General features: G+C 38.7%; 1 protein-coding gene across 10 annotated transcripts in view; it reads right to left on the reverse strand.

The window, feature by feature from the left end:
- Window positions 1-26641, reverse strand: part of DMXL1 (Dmx like 1) — a 91815-nt gene that overhangs the window by 34793 nt on the left and 30381 nt on the right. For 6 of the 10 annotated variants that reach the window (XM_068665927.1, XM_068665922.1, XM_068665928.1 and 3 more), the window contains exons 10-25: window positions 23828-24040; window positions 21170-21423; window positions 20358-21042; window positions 19701-19822; window positions 19177-19266; window positions 18764-18866; window positions 16605-16721; window positions 15124-15363; window positions 12703-14406; window positions 11996-12106; window positions 10553-10722; window positions 6640-6737; window positions 5772-5937; window positions 4731-4983; window positions 1971-3061; window positions 627-818 (exon numbers count right to left, since the gene is read on the reverse strand). In XM_068665927.1, coding sequence (XP_068522028.1) covers window positions 627-818; window positions 1971-3061; window positions 4731-4983; window positions 5772-5937; window positions 6640-6737; window positions 10553-10722; window positions 11996-12106; window positions 12703-14406; window positions 15124-15363; window positions 16605-16721; window positions 18764-18866; window positions 19177-19266; window positions 19701-19822; window positions 20358-21042; window positions 21170-21423; window positions 23828-24040 — 5609 coding nt within the window. The remainder of the gene's footprint in view (window positions 1-626; window positions 819-1970; window positions 3062-4730; window positions 4984-5771; window positions 5938-6639; window positions 6738-10552; window positions 10723-11995; window positions 12107-12702; window positions 14407-15123; window positions 15364-16604; window positions 16722-18763; window positions 18867-19176; window positions 19267-19700; window positions 19823-20357; window positions 21043-21169; window positions 21424-23827; window positions 24041-26641) is intronic. The other 4 variants (XM_068665925.1, XM_068665932.1, XM_068665931.1 and 1 more) reach the window with 2 other exon arrangements.

A 26641-nucleotide genomic window follows, 5' to 3' on the forward strand; every position in this document is an offset into this window, starting at 1 on the left:
ATGAGGAACTGAGAAATCAGTCTCATGAGCGTCCTCTATACAACCCTAGCAAAATTTAACACATGTAAAACTACAGGAAAGATTTAACCTAAAGGGTTTGGTCTAGCTTCCAGTCCCAGCATTAATACAGAAGAAATCTTAGGGAAACTTAACTTAAAAATAAAATAGTTATATTACACTGTATGAACATATGCGATGTTTGACAAAAGCATTTGAATTTTTTGCACCTGGCAGAAAATCAATTTTTACACTTCAAAATTTAATTTAACTTAGGTGTAGGACTGAAGATATGGAGTTTACCATTAATATAACAGAAATTATGACTGTATTCTCAGAAAGCTAATTGTGACATTGCTAATTGTGATGTTGGTGGTATAGTACAACATCTTTTCCATAACGGATGTCTTCTTGGACAAACATCCAGTCCTGAAAGAGGTCAGTCTACTAATTCAGTGACATTTTTAGCCTAAGATCAATATTACAGCAGAAAATATTTACATTCCGTGGTTTTGTTACTTACCTGGAAGACATATCAGGAAGTTTTCATGCTGTCAGAAAAACATTAATGACTTAAACCAACTGGACAACAACAACAAGAAATCCACAGTACTGCCAAAAATACGCACCTTGTTGTTCTGAGTATCTGGATGAGGTGGTGAATCAAGGTTTATTATGGCATGTAAAATATCATGAGTTAAGTTACCAAGATGTAACAATGGATTAGCCACCACTGTTTTGACACTAGCTGTGCAAGCAAATAGGAGAGGTATGGAGCTTTGCTCTGGCAGAGGTGTGGATGGTATCTGTACAGACTGCTCCTAAAAACAAGCAAGAAATACATGTGAACACACACAAAATGATAGTAGAGCCTCCTAAAGTGAACAAACCTTCTAAGAAGGAAAGGAAGTTCTAAAGTAACAAAAAGAAATCCATAATCTACAGAAAGCAAAGCATTACATTTATAATAAAACAAGTATATGCTATTAAAAAAATCAGGCCCATCCTCTTTCGTATCTTTATTGATCTGGATGAGGGAATTGAGGGCACACCCTCAGTAAGCCTGCAGATGACACCAACTTGGATGGAAGTGTTAATCTGCTGGTGGGTAGGAAGACCCTGCAGAGGGACCTGGACAGGGTGGGTCAATGGGCAGAGGCCAACGGGATGAGGTTCAACGTGGCTGTGTGCTGGGGCCTGACAATGCCGTGCTACACTACAGGCCTGGGGTAGAGAGGCTAGAAAGCTGTGCAGAAGAAAAGTGGGTGCTGGTTGATGCTTGCCTGAACATGAGCCAGCAGTGTGCCTAGGTGGCCAAGAAGGCCAACAGCATCCTGGCTTGTATCAGGTACAGGAAGGTGACCTGTACTCTGCTCTGGTGAGGCCGCACCTGAAGTATGGTATTCATGTTTGGGTCCCTCACTGGAAGGACATCGAGGCCCTGGAGCATGTCCAGAGAAGGGCTACAAAGCTGGTGAAGGACGTGGAGCACAAGTCCTATGAGGAGCAGCTGAGGGCACTGGGGTTGTTTAGTCTGGAGAAGAGGGGAGACCTTACTGCTCTCTACAGCTACCTGAAAAGAAGCTGGGGGGACCTGGGGGTCAGCCTCTTCTCACAGATGACAGGACTAGAGGGAATGGCCTCAAGTTGTGCCAGGGGAGGTTCAGGTTGGAAATGAGGCAACATTTCTTCTCAGAAAGAGCAGTCAGGCATTGGAACAGGTTGTCCAGGGAGGTGGTAGTGTCACCATCCCTGAGGGTGTTTAAGGAAAGGCTGGACGTGGTGCTTAGGGACATGGTTTAGTGGGTGACCTTGGTGGTAGGGGGACAGTTGGACCTAATGATCTTGGAGGTCTTTCCCAACCTTAATGATTCCATGAATTTATATTAAAAAAATTTCAACAGGAATATGAAACATTCAAAAAATCTACAACTCTGAAGCAGAGAAAACATAAATTGATTTCCCCCACATACCTGCTGAGATTCCTGCAGTAGCAAGATTAATTCCATTCTAACAGATGCCAAACCTCCACCATGAGAACCATGAAGTATGCAGTAACTAAGGAACATTCGTAAGAGAGACTGGTATTTCAGAAGCCATTGACGTCTTTTCTGAAAGTTTTCTTTCTGTAGCATGGCTTTTTGCTGGTCAGCTAAGTCTTCACTATTTTCATGTAATGCAACTTCCTCTGTCATCACATTAATTCCTGACTGTATCTCTTCTACTTCAGCACTATAATCACAGGTCTTTTGAAGAGCTACCACTTCTCTTTCAAGCCACTGATAAAGCTGATACCTCAATTTCCCACCATCTACCTCATAACCAGTGGACAGTGTTCGAAGCTCTACGGTAAGAATTTTCAAGCATGCTCTAAACTTCAGCTGAGCTGAAATTATATCTTCTGATGGGCTCAGAATATCTTTTTCATCAATTGCACTAAAAGATTCTGTGTAGCTAGAGCTTGTTTCATATGACTTTTCACTTCTCTTCATAGGTTTTAGCTCTTTCATCACCAGAGAGGAATCTTCACTCTCATCACCTTCATCACTGTCTGACTGTAGCTTCAAATCTTCATCTTGGAATACTATGCTTGGTTGGCTCCAGTCAAATGAAAGAGTTGAACTTGAGTGTTTTCCCGAAGAACAATCTGAAGATGACCCTAAACCATTCAATACAGGCTGTGACCAATCAACACTGGAAGCCTGATCTTTTGTTTCCAGCTCTTTAACTGGAGAAGATGGTGAGAAATCTTTACTGGTATCCATTAAGCTAGGGGATCTACAGAATGGCTTTGACCTCTTGACAACTTTGGGCATCTTTGATAACACTTCTAAGGCCAACATAGGACAACCGGCTTTTAAATGAGCATATGCTGTGGTGAAGAAAAGTCGTCTTTCACCTAGGTTGATTTTGTCAGCTAATCCATTTTCTACTGTCAGGCAAATGTGTGTAGGAAAAGCATCAGAAGAGCCAAAATGACGTCTCAACAGGAGAGGATGTGTTCTTAAGTAGTTGTAGAAGTTAAACACTGCAGGGTTACAACTTGATGAGCCACCTCCTTCATCTAAAAAGATATTGCATCATGAGGAAAATCTACAATTCCACATGAAATAATACATCTGAAAATTTCTCAATTAATCAGAAGGCTATTAGGTCTTAATATTCATTCTATTGTTTCCTTCATTCTACCCCTTTTTTCACCTTCATCAAATGGGAAGTGGGGAGGACATTGTCAAACCTAATCACTAAAAAGAGAAACTGGAATGAGAGCATTTAAGAAGTTTAATTTAAAAAAAAAATGCCATTTCTTTTATTTGAAGCAAGGCCTGTTCTACTGCAGTCAAAGGATACCACATTCTTGTTGGCAGTACAAGTTTCTGAAGTGTCTTCCACTAACTTGCATTAAGACGTTCCATCCTATTAAAGCTTTGTACTTGGGGGAAAAAAAGGCCCTTTAATAAGTTTTTGATTAGTATTTTTGACTACTTCCTAACAAAATGCAACTTTGAATAAAACTGGGGAGTCCGTAACGCTTACACATACTGATATCAGTATTGCATACAATAAGTGAATTATACAGCTGTGCAACTTGCACAGATTTCAATTTCATGTTCAAAAGCACAATAAGCGTATACAAAAAACTTCCCAACTTATGCTTACATTTTATGAACAGATGTTCAGAAAATCATTGAAAAGCTAGGAGCATCAACACAGGACAATTCACAACTTTCAAAGAGCGAAGGTTAGCTGAGATATACCCTTACTGCTTCTGCTATCAGGAGCTATGACACTAAAAACTACAGATAACAGGTATAGGTACATAAAAGATTGCCTATTAAATAATTAAAAAATGCAAAATGCCACAAATAAGACTCTAAATTGATTAGAGAAGAATTAGTAACCTTTAAAAATGATTAAACGCATGAGTATGTGAACAAGATGGCAACAACTGAACACTTTATTACTCATTTGTTTAAAATCACCTTCAAGTATTAAAGTCCTACTGAAATCAGTTTTTAAGATTAATTACACAGCTCTGGTGATTGAGTCTTTCATTTATCCCCGTAACATTTCTCTCAGTAGACAAGACAGAAGCCAGCTATAACAACTGCTAGGGACTTGAAACATTTAAATTATTTGAGAATACCAACTTTAGGAAATAATCTATCTGCTTAATAGAAGCAGTCTATAAAGCTATCAGCTGAACAGGGAGAAAATCCACTTTAAGAGACTTACATTATATATCTCATACAGTATTCCAGGACCCATGTGGATTTCTTTGTATCATAAATATCAAACTGATATAGAAAGGATTGTTTTATCAGTGTGGTCAATCAATCTTACTAAGGACTAAAAGCTAGAAAGCACCATGTATTCACAGCTCTGCTATATAAGTAATTATGTGATCCGTGACCAGGAATTTTTTCGTAGTTTGTGACAGAGTTCCTACTTTAAGTTGTCTCTTTCTCTTGAAGATACTACTGGAAAAACTGTGAAAATGCTGCACTACTGTAGGATTATTCTTGTTTTCCTGATGTTCACATACTTAAAGGATACATTAAGAACCCATTCATGCAATATAGGATATTAACAACACAGTCATCACATTTACTATAAATAGTAAACCTATTTAATGAGCAACTGTGCAGTACCTGATAACATTCAGACTATACCCTAATACTCTGTAAATTAATAGTTAAAACCAACCTAACAATCAGAATACTCGTTCTTACCTCCTTCATCTTCAACAGAATGTTTAATCAAAGTGTCAAGAGCCTTGCTATAATCTTCCAAAATCCAGTAAGCCATACTACGCAGAAAAGGATCACAGTACATGTTTCCTGAGCCTTCCTTTCCAGGAAAGGCACTTCCCAAAATTCTCTTCTGTAGTATAGATTTATAAGTACTAGACACTTCAAACTCTGACTCATAAAGTCTTGATATTACTAGAGCCAACTGAATGTCATTCAATTTTTCAAGGCAGACCTAAATGAAAATAAGTATAGTTACAAGATCAAACATTCTAATTTTTCTTCTGGTTAAAACAATCAGAAGGCAAGAAATGATAAGAATACATTCAGACTGAGATACAGGTATCAACTCCATTAGCAGAAAGCAGGCTTAATAGCTGCGGCCAACAATTATATAAAAGAGCTGATTTGTCATTTTTTCAGTTTAAGTCTGACATGTCACTAGATCTTTGAAATCAGCTGGCGTCAATGTCTCACTGTCAGCGTGTATGTGCCACATCTTGAAGTCGGATGTTTAGGTTCAGAAGCTCTACAGAACATAACACCTCACTATCAAAGAGATACTCCCTCACAGTTTTTCAAGTCTTATAAGCAGAACCTGGAAAGATTTTTATTTTGTGAAAGGATTCTAGGAGCCAAATCACACCACTGTCAACAAGCCTTCATTTTCAGACCTGAAACCTCTCAACGGAAAACATTTTCTTCACACAAGACAGGACAGAGAAACCAAAAGCAAGTTAAAGGTAGACAGCCCTCCCAATATTATTACAGAGAAATCAGCCATGAACCTAGCATCACTAGCCTGAGAGCTAAAACAGAATCAAAATGTCTAGATCAAGATCAAGGATTTTCATGCCATTAATATGCATGGGTGTGAGAGAGGGAAAGAGCAAACAGACTGGAATCTTCAGGGGTCATACTAATTTAAATTGCAAATTTCTCACGCATTTCAGTCACACTCAATACATTGGTAAGTTGGGAAAATATATCAGTCTTAAACAAAAAAGTTCATTATTTTATTACCTCCACTGCATCTTTTAAGTGTCCTGCCAACAAGAAAAATGCCGCAGAATGTTCAAAACGCTGTTTGCCAAGCAAAGAGAAAGCATTTTTTAATGCTGCTTTACGCCACCTGTCCTCAGTGAAGTTGTTTCCAAAAAACTGTGTCATCTTAGTATCTTTTCGGGACCTGCATATTGAACATAATTGACAAAAATATATTACACTTATCAAACGTATTTTGTCTCCTGATTTCTTCTGATGCCAGTAGAATTTTACACACGTATTTTCAATAAGAAATGCAGAGGCTGTGAGCACTGGGAGCATAGGAGGCTTTGTTTTTATAAATTAACAAAAACATTACTAAGTACAAAACTAATAGTATTTTTAGTTAGCTTCACATAAACACAGAAAAACTTAATTTTGCCCCAAGCAATATGTTCAAAGCAAGTCACATTGCAAACTACTTTTTAGAAAGGTTGCAAAGGTGAAAATTATTATCAAACTCCAGTTTGAAAAGCAGGCTTAATTCAGTCCTTTGAATTTATGGTAAAATTCGTAATTAAAGCCCCTTTTCTCAAGGATATCCATGTCATTCCAAACAGAACACAGGCAGTCCACAAGCAGTAAATCAGAATTAAGCAGTGAATGAAATTACAGGAGATTTGAGACTAAAACTTGAAAGCATTGACCTTTAGAAATGACTAAATTACCACATTAAATATAAAAAGCTTAGTAACTACCCATTCAAATTCAAAATAAGTTATTAAATTGGATCTCAGTTTCCAATGCTAACATTTGTGTTTCTTTTTAATCACCATAATTCAACATTTTTCCCCAAATTATACCAGACTGTTAAGAAACTCCACTTAAGATCCTGGATACCTCCTACCTGTATAGTCCCCAGATCACAGCCTTCTTTTTCATCGCAAGGTAGAAAATGGCTGCATCAAGTGGATCATTGTTACGCTGAAAGGCTGCTTTAGCTACCTGTGAAGACAATTCAACAAGGGTGAAAAAATACATACACAAGAATTTAAGAGAATCTTTAGTTGGGTTCCTCTTGCTTCTGATATCCCATGCCCCACAGAGTTTAGATGTTCTATTTAACAGACATCGATCGTGAGGTGAAGGATCCTGAAATAAGAGCATGTGAAGCTACTACTGCTTCAACACATTTTTATTGTTTCATCACAGAAACCTTTAGGTTGGAACAGACCTTCACGGTCATCAAGTCCAACCATCAACCTGACCTACTGCATCTCATCACTAAAGCATATTCCCTGGGGCTACACACACGTTTCCAGGGATGGGAACTCCACCATTTCCCTAACCAGCCCATTCCAATGCTTAACCACCTTCTCTGTAAAGAAAATCTTCCTGATATCCAAACTAAGCCTCCTCTCACACAACTTGACACTGCTTCCTTGTGTCCTATCACTTGTCACCTGAGAAAAAGAGACAAAAACCCTCCTCACTTCAACCACATTTCAGGTAGTCGTAGAGACTGATGAGTTCTTCCACCTCAGTCTCTTCTTCTCCATACCAAACCACCATCCAGACCATTGATAAAAATTTTAAATAAAACTGGCCCTAAGACTGAGCCTTGGGATATGCCACTGGTGACCAGACACCAACTGGACTGAACTTCCTTCACTAGGGCCCTTAGAGTCCAGCCATCCAGACAGTTCTTCACCTAGCGAAGTGTGCACCTGTCCAAGCTATGAGCAGCAAGTTTACCCAGGAGAATACTGATGGAAAGAGTGTCAAATGTTTTACTAAAATCTAGGCAGACAACATCCACAGCCTTTCCCTCATCTGCTAAGTGGGTCATCTTGTCACAGAAAGAGATCAGGTTAGTAAGGTAGGACCCGCCCACGTTGGCTCCATCATATCACTCGCTTGTTCCATGCATGCTGGATGATGACATTCAAGGTGATCTGCTCCACAACCTTCCACTGCACCAAGATCAGAATACCAGGCCTGCTGTTCTCTGTATCCTCCTTTCCTGTCCTTCTTGTAGATTGGTGTCATATTAGCTAACCTGGTCAACTGGGACCTCCCTTGACAGCCTGAACTTCTGGTAAATTACTGCAAGTGGCCTGGCGAGCATTTTTCCCCAACTCCTTCAGAACCTTTGGATGAATCACTTCCACTCTCAAACTTGTGAATGTTCAAATGATATAGGTGGTCACTTACAGTTTCCCTCTGGATTATAGGACCTTCATCTCACTACGATCTTCAAACACAGGGGGCTGAGTTCCCTAGCCTTACTAATAAAGGCAGAGGCAAAAGAGGCATTTTGCCTCTTGAAGTACTCATGAAGCCTTTTCCTCATCTTTTGTCTGTTTCCCCTCATACCCAATAAAGGACGGAGATTCTCCTTGTTGTTCCTTTTCTGTTAATGTATTTATAAATTCATTTTTATTGTCTTTTACCCCACTAGCCAACCTGAGTTCTAGTTAGATTTGGCCCTTCTCATTTTCTCCCTACAGAACTTCACAACAGCTCTACAGTCCCCCCAAGTAGCCTGCCCGTTTTTCCAGAGCTCTGTTTCTTCCCGAGTTCCTGAAGAGGCAATCTATTTAGCCACATGGGTTTTCTCTCCTGCTGATTCAACCTTTAGCACATTGGGACAGCCTTTTCCTTCATCTTTAAGAATTCATTCCTGAAGAATGTCCAACATTTCTGGATTCTTGTTTTTGACAAACAAGATGCACCTGCCTTTCAAAACTGCCTCCCAAGGGATTCTGTCAACCACATCTCTAAATAGGCCAAAGTCTGCTGCCTGGAAATTCAAGGTAGCAGTTCTGCTAACAGTCTTTTAATTTCACCAATGGTTAAAAACTGTATCATTTCATTACCACTATGCCCTCATAAAATGGGTTGGGTTGGAAGGGACCTTAAAGATCATCTAGTTCCAACCTCTCCCCACTCTGCCATGGGCAGGGACATCTTTTGCTATATTAAGTTAGCCCGAAGCCCCATCCATCCTGCCCTTGAACACTTCCAGGGATGGGGCATCCACAACTTCTCTGGGCAACCTGGTCCAGCACCTCACCACCCTCAGAATAAGGAATTTTTTCCAAATATCTGATCTAAACCTACACTCTTTTAATATTCTTACCCCTTGTTCTGTCACTACAGTCCCCAATAAAGAATCCTTCCCCACTTTCCTGTAGTCTGCCTTTTAGTACTGGAAGGCTGCTATAAGGTCTACCTGCAGAGCCTTCTCCTTCAGACTAAACTACCCCAAATCTCCCAGCCTAACTTCACAGAAGAGGTGCTACAGCCCTTTGAGCATCTTTGTGGCCCTCCTCTCAAGCTGCTTGAACACATCTTTCTTATGCTGGAGGCCACTTTACCTGTTTGCAGACAACAGGTCAAGTGGGGCACCTTTCTTAGGTGGCTCACTCACAACCTGTGTCAGGAAACTATCTTCCACATACTCCAGGCATCTCCCAGACTGTTTCCTCTTCACTGTACTTTATTTCCACTTGGCATCTGGGAAGCCCAAGTCCCCCGTGAGAACAAGTGCTAGTGATTGTGACCCTTTTGGTTGCTTATAGAGTATTTTTATCTATTTCTTCATCCTGGTTCAGCGGTCCATATAGATTCAAAACATACCTGCCTTCTTGGCCTTTCCCTTACTCTTACCCATACATATTCAACCCAGCTCCATGCAGACAAAGCAATCCCAAAGATACACAGCTATCTCACCTCCTCTCTTTCCTTGCCCATCCCTCCTGAAAAGCATGTAATCATCTATCACAGCACTCAGGGATGCAATCTGTCCCACCATGTCTCACTTAGGCCAATTATATCTTAGCTCTGTGACTTAACTATACCATTAAGCTAATGGTCTTCCAGTTCTAGAAGCTTTTTGGCAGATCAAATGGGAATGCCTACACCTGAAATCAGTTCCTGAAATCAAAACAAAATTAACTTATTAGTTGCTTTGGTAATCAAAGGATAGATGGAGACTTGAACAGGCTGGGAAAGGTCACAACAAGAGAAAATTTTACAGAAAATTATTTTTGGAGTTGAAAAGGAAAAAGGGGTAAGTGGAAGTAAGAATAGTCCAAGACCTATGTAAGATAACCTTAAATGCAGGCCCAGGAAACTTCATTTTTCTTTAAATGCAAAGCAGGTAATTTTCACAAAGTGATGATTAATTGCTGAAGACTTAACAGTAGAAGTAGAGACATGCATTTTACCACTTTGTGCTTTGCAGTCAAATTATCTTGTGCATGTCAGTTTCTAGCTCAACACACTTGGCTCTTCCAAGAGCTTAAAGCAACTGAGGTTAGGCTTATTGCCGCATCTGTGACAATTCAAATATGTATTTTTAAGAAATAAGGAAAAGCAATAGAAGGCCATGGAAGTAAATCAGCTTGCAAGACAGATGTACAATAACTTAATTGGCCTGACCTCTAATAGGTTTCTACTGAGAATCTTTCCCCATAAGTTGTTTCCTTACCTAGGAGAGGCCCTTGCTATACAAAAAACTAGCTCAACATGTATATTGAGCATCCACCATAAGCACTGTATGCTACACCTTCAAAACGTAGATTTTAAAAGCTAAAAATGTACTTCACACTGAATTTGAGACCTTAATTAACAAAGAAACACATTAAATACAGAATTGCACATTCATACAATAAACCATATTCATAACTAGTACAGCATGAAGCATTCTGTAATCCTGAACATAATCAAAATTTCACACTATATAAACAGAAAGTACCAGAGAGCAGATATTTGAAAAGAAGTTTTGCAATTTTGTTTCAGAAGACTCTGTTTACCTTTTCTATGCATTTCCGTAGGCTATGGATATTTCGAACCCACCATCCTATACCCATAGCTCTGAGTTCTGACCATGTTGGATCTCCTTTCTGCATTGCAGGGAGCATGCTCAGTAGCTCTTCTTCTGCTACTGAATGAAATGCCCAGGCAAAATGACTAGTAGATAAGCCTAGATAATCAACCATTAAAAAAAAAATAAATCAGTAATAAATAATCAATAATATACATTCAAGGAGGTAAGGGTTAAGAGGAGATAAAAAGGCTAAATTGTTCATTTTAGACTGCTAAGTGCATTAACAATGAAACAGCAGAAATTCTTTAATATTTAGTATGTAAATATTCTTAAAAGTTTATATGGATGAAAGCGATTTTTTAACTTGTAAACTGCTTAGATAGTTTGCAAAGAACAGTTATTGACTGAAGCTCAAATGATAATGGGTGGCTTTAAGATAAGCCATGACAGGAAGTGCAACATATTGATTAAACTTTTCAAAGTTTTCATTATTTTGATTTGGATTGAAAGAAAGTGAAGATTACAGCAGCAGAAAACAGGTTTGAGAACAGAGGTACAAAAGAACTCTGAAAGACAAAAGCCACGACATAAGGAAGACAGCAATTACTAATGAGCATAAAAGCTAGTTATGGATTACTGAAACACCAGGAATGACCACAGGTGGCTGCTTTGCACAGAAACAACTGCACCTCTACAGGCACTTCTCATGAATTTCTGAGCTCAGTAGAAGCAATGCATCTCAGCTAAAAGGGTACTAGGAGAGACCTAACTCAGCAGTAATGTACTGTGGCAGTCCTAGTAAGGTCCAATCTCATATACAGTGGAAGAATAACAAGCCATGACATTGAAAATGTAATTATCTGTTATGAAGACTAATAAGAGGGTGAAGAAATAAACAAAATCACCCCTTCAAATTTGGATAAGTCCTAATCAAACATGATTTTGTAATAACTGGTTGGAACTAGTCAAAACTACACCAAAGAAAGCTTTATTTGAAATAGTTCATTGGATAATTACACTAGGTATATGAAAAAGCTTCAGTGATTTAATCGATTTTTTTTCCCAAAAAAACAAAAAACACCTGAGACAGTAAGTACTCTCTATTTTCTACTTCATTTCTGCAGAAGGTTATTGGAATGACATGGTACTAGAAGTACAGAAGAGCCTGTTCTCTTGGGGAAATAGAAGAAAATTAAAACTACAAAATTGTAATAGTTAGAGAAAAACACTTCAGTTCTAACACCTGCGTCTAGAGTAAAGCAGACATCTTCCGGTCTGGCATGCATTTGGATTGAACAATAGTGGTGTTGTTCATTTAAGAAAAACAAAATTACCTTGATTCTGGACAGACATGTCAATAACACAGAATCATGTGTACAAATACTTCATTTAGTAACATTCACCCCCTCTAAGTAAACATGTCAGTTACCTTGGTGAAGCAGTTGAGCTCGATGTACAGGAGGAAGTGAAGTTGTCAGAAACGTGTGAAGCCGAACAGCCAATAAAAATTTTAAACCACACTCATCAAGAGTTTCTCCACCTACAATTAAATGTTTTGGTATGCACTTCAGACAAACTGTTAAAAATAGTCATTGGGTCTCTTAACAGAAGAAATACCTTAGTTCTACAACTATTGATGCCTTAAATTCATAAATATATTATTAGCATAATCCATAACACGTCCCTTAATACATGAGGAAAATCTCAAAAACAAGTTTCAATATAAAAAAAGAATCTCAATATAAAAAGTTGTGAAGTTACTTGTTCAACTGAGTGCAAGAAATGGCAAAAGTGTTTCTACCAAATTAAAAAAAACAACAACAACTAAAAATGTTTCTCCATTTCTCTACAAAATGGAGCAAACATTGGCTGTTAACAATGTTGTCTCTTCAAAAGTGGATCAGAAAAAGCTAACGTAGGCAGACTGATGAAGTATCACTGCCATTAACAGCAAGCAATACCAAATTTGATTTTATGAAGTCAGAAACGGGAGTTAAACAGTAAACATTGCGATGGCACAGTAAATCAGACACTATACTATGACAAGCTTTAATAGTAATACTCCAAAGTAACAGAGAAAAGTTACAAAAAGGGTTACAAAACAATAGTATGTAGAATTTGGAATAGATAGCTTACCCTGATTTCTGTCTCTGCTTTCTCCAATGTCAGTACTGGTGGTAGCAATTGTATCTGCCAAGGCCATCAATGACATTTGCTCCATCCTAGTCAGACCTGGCAAACTTGAATGAAGCAAGTGACGAGAAAGAACTTGAGCATGCTCTGGTCCAAAATAAGTTGGGCTGTATTGAGAAAGATCAATGACTTTTGGTTTTGCACTGTCGTCATCTGTATCAAAAGTTACAAGTTCATCTGTGCTTGTAACAGAATTTTGAAAGAGATCTTCGTAATTGTCATTGGGCATATCTTTTTTACGTTGGCTATTTTGATGATTTGACTTCTCTGAACAAGAATGAGATGAATCATCATCTGCAGCAAGCAGAGCATACAAGGGCAATGGTGGAACAGAGTCTATTTCAATATAGTCTGTAGTCTCAGTTTTGCTGAATGTTTTGGGGTCTCGTGCGGTACTTCCACTAGCACTGATGGTCAGAGATCTGAGTCTTCTATCATGATTAGGTTCAGATTCATTTATAGCAACAACTTCTCCAGCAATGCACTTCACCAGGTGGGACAGTATGGCTTTTGCTCTACGTACTTTACCAAGATCCATGAGTTCTAACAGTTGATGTGGATGGTACTGAGGTAAAGTGGGAGATAATGTATGAGCTGCTTCAAAAAGACCAGAGTCTTCCATTTCAGCAGAGAGATCAAAGGCAGATCTTTTCCCACTAAGTTTTTGTGCAAGGCTGGTCATAGATCTGGTCAAAGTTCGCTTTGGTGGAGGCAAAACTGAGCCAGCTGACTGGCTTTGTTTCATTGAGCTAGTTATACATGGCATACTTCCACTGTAGGAATCTGTACTAATTAGCTCCCGCTTGGCAGGAGGCTGCCACTGAGAATAGACATGCATTTCACAATCCATTCCAACTACAAGAATACCATCACGTACCCATGACAAGGAGACTGGAAAAGGAGGTGACCCCTCTACAGAGGAAACCAAGTCAACAGAACGCAGTAGAACAAACCTAGAAAGAGCTGTGGCCTTTGTAGTAGTACTGCCACTATGGGAGATTGCTATACTCTCCTTACCATTTTGTTCTTGCATTTTCCCAGACAGCTGGCCAAACAAAAAAAGTTTTGATCCAATTCCTACTGTCAAAATATGTGAACCATCCTCCCTAGACATCCAATCTAAGTGTACCAAGTGCTTAGTGCTGGGCATCACATTCCCACCATGAGAGAAAGAAACCTCTTGTCTGTTATATGCCACTAAATTACTATCAATACTAATAGCAGGGTCTAACATTGTGCCTATCTCATCTAAATGAAGAGTCTGCTCTAGAACCCAGGAAGAACCCCCTGTAGATTCACATTCAAAAATGCTAACATGCATTATAAAGTCGTGATGAAGGTGACTATTTTTAGGTGATACCTGCTTGTATGCTACAGCTAATCGGTTTGTGTGTGCACAACTAACTTCAGTTGGCCTTCCTGGAACAGTAATAGCACTACTACTAAGAAGTCCATCTTCAATCAATAATGGCCATTCTTCCCAAATATACGTAGCATCACTCTGTACATTAGATTCTGTCATGGATGAAGCTGATGAATCAGTGGTCACCCTGCATCTCCAGAATCGAACTTTTCCATCTGAGCATGAAGTAGCCAGCAGATAAGGTGCACGACAAACAGGATATATGGAAGATGAACTCAGATGTCCTAAAAATTAAGTATTTTTTATTAGTGCAAATAATAAAAAGTAAGCCAAAAGTAAAGACCTTTTTGTCCCATTATCATTTTATTATTCTAAAACAGACAAAAATATTAGGACTTCCTCATAAAAAGGGTTGTTCCCAGAGCTTTACAAGATTAAAAAAAACCTGTGAAATTATTTTACTATTAGTCTCCATTTCATTCTCTAGGAAGGAGTTACACTGCATGATTTAAATCAGAATTTAATATCACTAGGTGCCAGTTTTGCATTGTATGGGAAATACATTGTCTGATATACTTCTATCATCTCACACACAAACACTTCTCTTTTAGAAATCTAAAAATCTTTTCAAGATATTTTTGAGAGGCTTCTGATAGAAACCTTAAATTTAAGTGTACATCCCACCAAAAATTAATGATTTTAAAACTATTTGTTTTTCTACAATTCCTTTTATTTTCAGAACCTGGGTTTAAATAAACATTATGTCTTTCATAAAAAAAAAAACAAAAAAAAACCTTTATTTTGGTATTAGTTTCAAGATCCAGATTAAAAAGTCAGGGGAGCAGGTTTTAGCAAACAATTTAGATCTATCTACAGGTATTTTAATTCAAACAACAAATACCAAAATATTCACTTCTATTTTAAGCCAAAGTCAGAAATGCACTGATTCCACACTTTATTCTGAAAATAATAAGAAATTAAAAAAAAAAAAAATCACAAACCTGCTGAGGGCTTAACACTTATTATCTCCACTCCTTCTGGCAAATTCAACTCTTGACTATATACCATTTTCGAAGAGAGAGTAAGCCAGCTGGTGCTCTGAAGGTTTGCTCTACAGGCTTGATACTTTTGATTGAAAGGTGACTGGACCTTCTCTGGATCTGGTGAAGAATGCAGTTCTTCTGTTTGTTTTGTTACTTCAGGTGTATCTGAGGCTACCTTTTCACCTAAAAATGTATGCACTGTTAGTTAAAAAAAAATCAGTAATTTCTTTTAACTAGAGTCTAGTACCAGTGTCACTCATTATAAGTTCCAAAAAGATAGATAAAATGTTAAGAATTGTACTTTCCTTTCAATGAAAAGTGTTCCCAAATTCAGATGTAAAGAGAAATTGTAGCACACCTCAAATTAAACACTCCATAAATCTAGAAGTGCTTAGAGCTTCTTACACAGGAAACTCTTACTCTTAAAACAATCAAACTATAACCAGAAGCAGCGAAACTGCAAAAGAAAGAGGTAGGTATGTGGGCTTCCATGGAAATTAATGTTTCATGAGGCAGAGTATCTGCTGCAAGAGGAAATTAAATGCAGACTTCCATGTCTTACCTCATAAATTGAGGGAAAGTATTTTTTTCAGAAAAGTTTTGTCAAAATTCACTTAAAATGTATGATGTCAAAGATTATGTCACATGAATACTTCATTACTTTTTTAAAAAATAATAAAACCCAACAGTGTAAGTATGAATTTGAAACATACATTGGTTTAAAAAAAGAACTTTCCCAGTAGTGGCCTCACCATGTAAGTAGATTAGAAAATTTGTATCTTTTGTTATCTCAACAGTTTAGTAACTGCAATACTATTTAAAGTAACTGAAAATTCTTCCTGTGAAGGCAACTATGAGATAAATAACCATTTGGTTTAAACGACAGAAACGTGCATTGTAACAGGTTTGTCTAGTATGTGATGAATGTTGGATTTCTGTTTCCTTATAATCTTTGTGTACTTAGTTTTATAATTTTCATGGTAGGTTTGTAGTCTGAAAGAACCAAAGATTCCAGAACTTCAGATTTTTTTTCAGAACTGTAATCATACTCTCTGATGTTTAGGTGCTTCAGCATATAGCCCAATATAATTTATCTATAAGCTCAAAAACTGTAGACCACAAATTTCTAAGAAGCAAAGCATCTGAGCTGTTAGGCTCCGTTAAAACAAAAAAAAAAAACATTTGCCCTTTGAATACACAAAACTAACAATTTAGGCCTCAGGATGAATTCAAAAGCTTCAGCATTCTGAAAATTAAGAAGTGATCAAGAAAGAATGGGTTGTGATGAAAGATTCTAAAAGAATTATAGATTGTTTACAAAAAGCTGAAATGCCATTTAAAATACAGTGAATACCTGATTGATTTACAAGAGTGTGGTATTTTTGTTTTGTTTTATTTATTTATTTTTTAAAATCTAACCTACACAGAAATTGGCTTACCTACTGAGACAGGAATTGATTTCAAGTGTAAGTGCCACATATGTAGTAATGAACGGTTTTGAGTATATTCCATTACTATTAAGTAGAATTTTTCAGAGAATCCATTCTGCTGGTTTCCTGATGAAAATCAGAACAGAAATACTTCAGGCATTATTCAACTGCAAGTAGAACTAAATGTGCCAGCTAGCAAGTAATCTTAATAAACTACTGCCAGCTGATACTCAAATACAGTAGCCTGACTATATTCAACCTAATTATGCTAGTTTTATCAGTACTTCATCAAAAACAATAGCCCCTGCAATTATTATAGGCACAGATAGTAATAACAGTCACTATGCTCTTTTAGAGAGGTTAAAATATTTGTCATATATTTAAAGCTAAGTACCAGAATGTGCACTCAGCTCTACCTACTTATCTTTAATGGGTTGCTCTCTTAACACTTTCTTAAAGGTATCTGTTGCTGGCCACTCTAAGAGTTCAAACAGTGAACTAGACAGAGATTTGGCCTGACCCATTACAGCTGTTACATTTAATGTACAAAAACTACACACATTACATCTACAGAAGCAATTACACGTCAACAATTGGAAAAGTCACAGCTTGGTCTAATTAATAGTTCATCCATCACAATCCAGCCAAGATTGATTATATAGTCTAGAACACGCAAGAGGAAAAAGGATTCTTCCTAAAATTATTTGCTGTACTTCTACCCATTACGAAAAGAAGGCATGAATTGTTATCAATAGCAGCCCATTTCTGGAGGGTGCACCCAGACATTCTCCCTCCTTAGCACTGAAGTAATCTTATTAGGTCCAAGCAAGAATGGTTAATTTAGTGATACAACCATGTATAATCTTTTCTCCAGGATTCCTCCAACCTCTCTTTACAATTGCATTTTTAGGTATGCATCTACAAAAAACAAGATCTACTAAAAACTACATTTGCCCTGCGGGTCTCACACAGGGCTGCTCATGGTAATGTTCTTTTTTAAAAAAATAATATGAGCTAAATAGTTACATGCTTAGCTAAAAAGGAAAGAGCACAGGCTTAAAACTGATGTGCTTTTAAGTATTACATAGTTTGAAATGAGAACATAGGTCAATGGCACACTTCTAATTCACAGTATTAAAGAGCACATTTAGCTAAATTTCTTTCATGGCAGAAGCCCATATAGACTTCCAGAATGTACACCCAAGACTGAAGAGCTTCCATGCAAACGCACAACAAATTTATGCTTTAGCACAACACTTATTTCTTTTTCCTCTATTTTGTTCTTTATTTCCAAAATCCCACTTGTATATTTTGACCACTACTGAGAGTTAGGACTGATTATCTCCATTACTCCACATCTCCTTCTTGAGCAAAAACAGCTAATTCAGAAGCAAGCACTGTATATACAGTTCAGATCTTTTTTTTTTGGTATGTCTCTCTTGTCTTCTACCAAAAAATAGTTTAATGCATCGAGTTATTACACAGCATTTTGATACTGTTCCTTAATTTTCTTTCCTTTTATTCAGCATTTCCATTACCACTGCAGATGACTTGGTATCACAGGCTGTAATTTTATTTTGACCCTTTTTTTCCAAATCATTACATTGGAACCGAACAAAACAACACCAAGTTGCTTATATGTCAAAACTACTGACCGACTTCATCAACAAAAACTGATATTTTTATTTCAAGGCAATTCAGAGCTACCTTAAGACCCATAGAATGATAACCTCTAAAACCATAGCTGTGCGATGGTTTGCACCATTCACAGCATTGTACTTTAAGTTGTCTTTTTTTGTGTGGGTTGCTTATTTGGCATGTCACTTATCATAGAAGCAGTATGTAAAGAACCTTCAAGAATGGATGCAGATAAGTTTGCTGTAGGGTATGCTGTATCGTACCCATCATACAGGCTCTACTTTTCAAACACTTTCTCCTCCTGCAAGAACTGCATCAGCCACAAAATGTTTAACAAAGCTATCTTGTCTAAGATTTGGTTGAGTACTACCCTCCAGGGAAGTGAAACACCCATGACTTTCGTTAGACTAGAATTTCTTCTTCAGCATACAAAGTCCTTAAAAGAAAGATGCAAAAACCTATACAAGTTATGTGGAATGCACGGACGATATTTGTCTTCAACATTTTATGAAATGAAAAGAATTCTTTACCAGAGTCTGCTAAATTGTTTTTCTTTTCAGGTATCTCCTTCTCCTGGTTATTTAAAATGAAGTCTTCTTGAAAAACATGGAACAACTGTGTTTTTCTGCCATGCTAAGAAAGTAAAAGATACACACAAGTAGTGAACATCAGATAGCACTGCTTAAGGTTTCTCTCTAACATGCAGGCTTTTGAGCTGATTGCTAAGTTGCACACAACAAAAAAGATTTTTCAATAAGATACACCTTCATTATTCATGTTTTATTCATTTACAGATACTATGAAACCAAAAGCAAGTGTATGTCAGAATCAATATTTAAACGCTTAATTTTACTTGAAAGACAGCTAGAGGTGTAGCCTTTACTGTTAATACCTTTTAAGCAAGGTGATTATGGTATAAAATGGATAGAGATAAAAGCCTTACAAGCTCTGTGATGGCATCCAGTTCAATGATGCATCCTGGACGAGCAGTAGATTGCTGACTTATGATGTTAAAAACTTCACCAACATATTTCTGTTAAAAACAAACGAGATGCTTCTTTTGTCCATTTCTGCAACACACACTGCTGAGTAGATACAACATCTAAGCAAATGTTAAACAAAAGCATTAAAAGTACTTTGGCTCTAAGTTACCAGGAATACTAATAGCATTAGTTATTTTTTGAAGAGCCACTTTATTTTTGATGATTAAACAATGGCAAGAACTTGCAAAACCATCATCTGGAAAGCCTCACATACAGCAGTTTACCACTGACTAACTAAACCGAAACAATGTCTCAACTGCAGTATGCCTACAATACTAAAAAGCTTTATCGTATGTTTTTACAAAAAGAATTGAACTATCATAATTTGCAAAATTCTTGACAACAAGCTTAGTTTCTAGTAAGTGTAACTATTATTACTGAATGAAGTTCCAACCTTAAAAAACTTGAGACAGCTCTCACTTACAGAAATTTCTGGATTGGAAAGCTCACACAGAAGTTTTTTAGCATCTATTACAGCTTGATATAATCTTAAATGCTGTCCATCACTAGCCACAAAGCAGGCACTTGGAGAATTACAGTATGCACCTGAAAAATATAAATGCACAAAGTACTCAAATTTAAACACAAACCAGCTCCCTTATATGAGAAGAAATTTGAAGTTTATGAAAGAAATACAGAATGAGAAATATTCTGTCTTGTTAATTTCTGTTCACAGGCAAGAACTACAAAGTGTTGCTTAGCAACCACACCAAAGAATACAAAAGGAAATCAGAATTTGGTTTGCAAACTAGAGCAAAATCTACCTCTGCTTTTAAGTGTTCACGACATTCTATAATCAAAAGTACACATTAGTATCTAACAGCTTGACTTCATTAGCTCCTAAAATATCAAATACAAAAGGTGGCATACCCCCACTCCCCACCAATTCTTTAAACAAGAATACACAAGTACAAAATATAAGCAGCTTTGAAATATGTGAAATAAGGGATCCATGCTTAACATTCCTTTTTCAATCTATTCATATATACATATATCTACATCTACAATGCTACTTAATAGCATTATTAGCCTATATTACTTTTATTCTAGAATACTTAACAAATCAGGAAACTGAACTCACCGAGGCAATAACTGGGTATAAGAGTGGGCAGCCATGCAACATTAGAAAAAGCTGAAACATGGAGAGAATTGATCCGAGCAAGTTCAGATACTCCACCAGAAAAGGACAATGGCCCAACAGGATCAACTCTCCAAAGAATAAGTTCACTGTAAACTGCATTGGGATCCTGGGATGTTATGCTGGCATTGCCTCTACTCTGAAGTCTTAATGGTGACTCCTGAGACTTTAACGAATCATTTGCTTGTTTTGCATTCTCAACATCTGGTGAACTTAGAGCATTATGATGTGAGGTTGTAAGCAGCAGTGGTAATACTGAATGGCAAGCCAAGTCATTAAGATGAAAACGGTGACCACAATATCTGGATTTATGTGAAATACTGAGTACAGTTGAAAAAGCAGATTCTTCAGCAAAACTCACTAGCCATTGGTTCAAAGATCCATCTGCATGTTTGGAGATCATCATAACATTGGGTGTGAATATACTTAGTTTTAAACTGTTGGTTGATTTGCTGTGTCCAGAAGAGATAAGCATAGATGATGATCGTGTAAGGCCAGGAGGCTTTTGTTTGCCTTGTTGAATAGCCAAGTCAACATTTTTGGTACATGCATACATCACTATACTTCTGCAAAGAGAGTTTGCATCACCCGTTGGGAATGCAACAGGAATCCGTGAGACAAATGACACCTGGAAGTTTAAAAAATAAGGTATTTTAAGAAATAATTTTAAAATTTTAAGAGCAAGTATTTAAGTTCTTTTCTCAACATACATTTTTCTTTACACAAAAGTGCATATTCCAGAAAATGCAAAGTACCTGCACCTGTCGAAACATGCCAGGCTGGTATTCATCTAGCCAGTCCACGTGCCATACCAGCAATGAACCATCCATAGGATGTATACTGAATAACATATCAGCATTTTTACTCCATTCAGAAAGCAGAACTTCAATTTCATGATCAACAATAGCAGAAGATAAAGGGACAAGGTTTGATGCTGAAGTAGTTTTCTCATCACTCAATTCCTTCTTCTCTTGGTTTCCTTTTTGTTCATCTCCATTTTCATCAACTTCTAGAACAAAAAAAAATGTATTTAAAAGCTAAAGTTTAACAAGCAAGGTCATTCAGGCATAGAAGCACATTTCAACCTTTTCCTAAATCCCTCATTCAAGCACATTGAAGCAAGGCCTTTCCACCCTCAGCAGAGTCCACAACTCCTCCAAGTTTGGTGCCATCAGCAAATTTGCTCAAAACACCTTCTAGTCCTATATCCAAATCATTTATAAAGTCATTGAAGAGCACTGGCCCTAAAATGGAGCCTTGAGGGACCCCACTAGTGACCATCCACCAGCCAGATGTGGCCCCATTTACCACAACCCTTTGAGCCCTGCCTGTCAGCCAATTGCTCACCCATCGAATGATGTTTTTGTTAAGTTGTACGCTGGACATTTTGTCCAGTAGGACCCTATGCAAAAGCGTGTCAAAAGCTTTGCTGAAGTCCAAAAAGATCACATCAGTTGGTTTCCCTTGATCGACTAGATGCGTGATCTTATCATAAAAGGAAATGAAATTTGTTAGGCAGGACCTACCCCTCATGAACCCATATTGGCTGGGACCTTTAGTAGACCATGAATAAACTGGAATAGCTTAGTCTGCACTTGAATTTGGAATATTTATACTTTTCCATAGAATCACAGAATATCCTAGTTGAAAGGAATCCACGGGGATCATCAAGTCTAACTCCTGGGTCCCCAAAGGACCACCTCAAAAAAAATCAGACTGTGTTTGAGAACGTTGTCTAAATGCTTCTAAATGCTTCTTAAACTCCAGCAAGCTCAGTGCTCTGACTACTTTCCTGGGGAGCCTGTTTCAGTGTACAACCACCCTCTCAGTGAAGACCCTTTCCTGAGATCCAGTCTGAACCTCCCCTGTTGCAGTTTCAAGCCATTCCCTTGGCACCTACTGTTGGTGACCAGAGAGAAGAGATCAGTGCCTGTCCCCCCTTGTGAGGAAGTTGTAGACTACGATGAGGCCTCCCCTGAGTCTCCTCTTCTCTAGGCTGAACATGCCAAGTGACTTCAGATTATCCTCATACATCTTTCCCTCTAGACCATTTACCATCTTTGTTGCCGTCCTTTGGACACTTTTATACCTTTCTTATACCGTGGTGCCCAAAACTGCACACAGTGCTCCAAGTGAGGCTGCATCAGTGCAGAGCAAAGCGGGACAATTCCTTTCCTTCACCAACCAGCTAGCAGTGCTGTGCTCGATGTACCCCAGGATATGGTTGGCCCTCCTGGCCACCAAGGCACATTGCTGGCTCATGTTCAGCTTGAACCCCCAGACCCCTTTCTGTGAGGGTGCTCTCCAGCATCTCATCCCCCAGTCTATATGTTTAACTAGGGCTGCCCCTTCCCAGGTGCAGAATCTGGCACTTGCTCTTCTTAAACTTCATATTGTTGGTGTTGTTCATATTGTTGAATATGGTTCATGGTGTTGTTCACATTGTTGACCCAGCTCCCTAATTAGACCAGATCTCTCTGCAAGGCCTCACCACCCTCAACAGAGTCAACAGCTCCACACAACTTGGTATTGTCTGCAAACTTGCTCAGATAACCTTCAGGTTCTTCATCCAAATCATTATGAAAACACTGAAGAGGATTGGTCCTAAAGTGGAGCCCTGGGGAAACCCACTGTGACAGGTCATCAGCCTGATGTAACCCCATTTACAAGAATCCTCAGGGCCTGCCCCATCAGACTGTTGCTCATTATATTATGCTTTTATCTAACTGTATTCTGGTCACTTTGTCCTGAAGGATACTGTAAGAGATAGCATTGAAAGCTTTACTGAAATCCAGGAAGATTACACTGACTGTCTTTCTTTGGTCAACTAGCTGGGTGATCTTGTCATAAAAGGAAATTAAGTTTGTTAGACATGACCTTCTGCTAGTAAACCCATGTGGGCTCTGACCAATGACTGTGTTGTCCTTTAGGTGTTTTTCACCAAGTTCTAGCATAATCTTTTCCATAATTTTAACAGACACTGAAGTGAGATTTTCCCCATTTAATATATGTTTTTGTATGCATGCGCAGAACAAAAGCAGTCATTTCCCAACCATGTCTAACAATATGTATTCAATTAATGTAAATATAAAGCTGTTTAAGTTAGGTATAGCTTAACACTGAAAACAAGAAAGCTTAGCTCTATGATTGTATCAGCTTCCCTAAGCATGTCAAAACAACACACTTCTAGTTCAGCATCAGTTACTCTAAATATCTGGAAAAAAAACAAACACAATTTGTAGATACACATTTTTTAAGAGCCACTTAGGTACTTCCACTCGAAGGGAAGGAAATTCACAAAAATAATACTGCAATCTGCTTGCTTCCTTACATTCTAAATTGCCTCTCACTTGAGATGAAAGAACACATTACTTTGTGAAATGAAAGCCGTTTGTCCGTGATAAGACTTTTACCTTCTTCTGATCTGCCGTCCATCTGATTAGATTCCTCTGTGTTTGTCTCAGGAGAATGATGTTCAAAACTCTTTTTAAGTTGCTGCAAAAATACTTCCATGGATAAGGTAAAATGGAGTTCTTTATTGTTTAGCCAGTGCACAACAAAAGGTCCACTTTTTTCTTCATTTTCACCAAGACTCAAAGACGTGATAGATGGGAGTAGAGGAATATCTACCAGAAAAAATATTAACAACTTCATTCAAAGCCAAGTAGTTTGGAAAAATATAATTTTCTAGACATTATGTTCAAGCAGAAAAGCCATGGGGAAAAAATACACTTGGGAATAAGCAAATAAAAAAGACTCAGTCTGCTGCAGTTTGGTTTTGAAAGGATAAAAAAACCTCGAGGTTTCACACAGACACATCTCACATTCTGTAGGAGATGAGTTTCTTTTTCATCTGAGTGCATCTTTCTGCAACACTCAAACCAGGATGAAACTCTTTTGCTATTGTCTTTGTAGGCACACAAGACATTAGAAAAGGATGACCATTATCTTGATCACTGGTATAAGTAATATTCCTGCTGACTGCAGATAGACTGACTAGAAAACCACTGAGTGTATCCAGCAAGACCTACTGAAGATTTGACCGGAAAACCTGCTCAAAGGATAAAGACTTTCTGTGACCCTTTGAATGTAACTTACACTCCGGCATCATTACAAAAGGCTTTCTTGGACCGTGCATAAGTGTTTACAGAGCACACATTCACCTCCAACCCAGTCATACACAGAAACATCTAATGGTTCATCAATGTGAACAGAACCATATGTACTGACCAGCCTGTCCCAGAAAGATGCTCTGGGTTGCTAAGCTAGCTCATCACTTTATTGTCACAGATCTCTTCAAAGATAAAAGGCTTCCACTCCTGCATAATTTATGCAGATATTTTTTTAAATTAAAATATATATATATATATATTAAAGGAGACTTCTCCTTTCCCCATCCCAAACTGATGCCTGTGCCCACTGGTGAAGAACATGCCATTGGCCTTAAAGTTCTATTGGGTTTATGCAGCAAGGTTTTGGTGGCAGGAGCTTCAGGGGTAGCCTCTGGGAGCAGAGCCAGCTCCAGATGGCTCCAAAGGGACCTGCTGCTGGCCAAAGCTGAGCCAGAGAGCGATTCAGTTTGTGCCTCTGGGACACCAGACTGAAGGAAGGGAATAAACTGCTGTGCAACAGCAGCTGGGAGAGAGGGGTGAGAAAATAGAGCAACATCCTTGCACCCCCCAGGTGAGTGCAGCAGGAGGTGCTGCAGGCAGGCAGCAGCAGTTCCCCTGCAGGCTGTGCAGGGAGAGGCCCCTGGTGGAGCAGGCTGTCCCCCTGCAGCCTATGGGTCCCCCATGGAGCAGATCTCCACGCTGCAGCCCCCCCATGGGTGGAGGAGCCCCCGGTGGAGCAGGTGGATGTGGTCTGGAGGAGGCTGCGGCCCATGGAGAGCCCCCGCAGGAGCAGGCCCCGGGCCGGAGCTGCAGCCCGTGGAGAGGAGCCCCAGCAGGAGCAGGGGGTCTGGGGGGAGCTGCTGCCCAGCTGTGGGGGACCCGTGCTGGAGCAGTTTGTGCCTGGGGGATGGATGGATGAACCCCGTGGGACGGAGCCGTGTGGGAGCAGTGCTTGACAGTAACTGAAGCCCGTGGGAAGGACACGTATTGGATCAGTTTGGGAAGGACAGCATGACATAGGGGTGACCCCACAATGGAGTGGGGGAAGAGAGTAAAGATGAAGAAGCAGCAGACATAGCATTATGGACTGACCACAAACCCCATTCCCCTGCACTGCTCAGGTGTGGGATACAGAAGAGTATGGGAAAGGTTTTTAGCTTGCTTTTAGTTCTCACTGCTCTAATCTGCTATCAATAGGCAATAAATTATATTAATCTCCCTATGCTGAGTCTGTTTTGCTGGTGACAGTAATCGGTGAGTGGTCTCCTTGTCCTTATTACAATTCATGAGCCTTTTTTAGTCATATTTTCTCCCCTTGTCCTTTTGAGGAGCAGGAGTCCTCAAAAGTCCCACATAGTGGTGCTGAGCTGAGCTGCTCGTCAGTGTTAAGCCCCTCTGGGCTACATTTACATAATGTAACACTGTGCATATACTTTAATTTTCCTTGTTCTTTGCTACTATGGTTCAGAAAATAAAGCAAATAACTTGAGGATAATGTCACAGTGTTTGTTACAGAACAGAGGCTGCAGCAGTATCTAGGCTCACATACAACAGGGCTTACACTGGTGAGAACAGGGTGACCAAGAAACACGTGCTGTAAGGCTATTGCATTAAGCTAGGCTTTCTGATTCCTACAGATTCCTTCATTATTTTACATTGCCACATGATGCCACCCAGTGTGCCAGCTGCCTGTGGGGAAAAAAAAAAGTATCGGTAATCTCAAAGTAACTGAAGGAAGCAAGTATCAGACTGCTGCAAAGTTACATCATCTGAACCGAGTGGCAAGAAAGCAGCTAAGTGATGTGCTGTCATTTCTTCAAATGGGTCATACAGCAATATGCTAAAAGCTCAACCCACATTTGATTCCCACCTAGAAGCCTCCATAGACATTTTGCTTCTGATCTCTATTTATGCAGTGGTACTTAAATTATATACCCCAGGAGACAAAATATAAAATAAAATATTCTAATACTGTTTTTATACTTGTGATGTCTCTGAATTACTTACACTGCAGTCTAGCCTAAGAAAATAACAGAGTACACAAACAGAAAAAGGGACCAGCATGACTACCTAAAGTTTTATAGTGGGGAGAGGGGATGAAGAGAATATAAGAGA

This window comes from Anas acuta, chromosome Z (assembly GCF_963932015.1).
Source record: "Anas acuta chromosome Z, bAnaAcu1.1, whole genome shotgun sequence".
In the NCBI taxonomy this organism is placed as follows: Eukaryota; Metazoa; Chordata; class Aves; order Anseriformes; family Anatidae; genus Anas; species Anas acuta.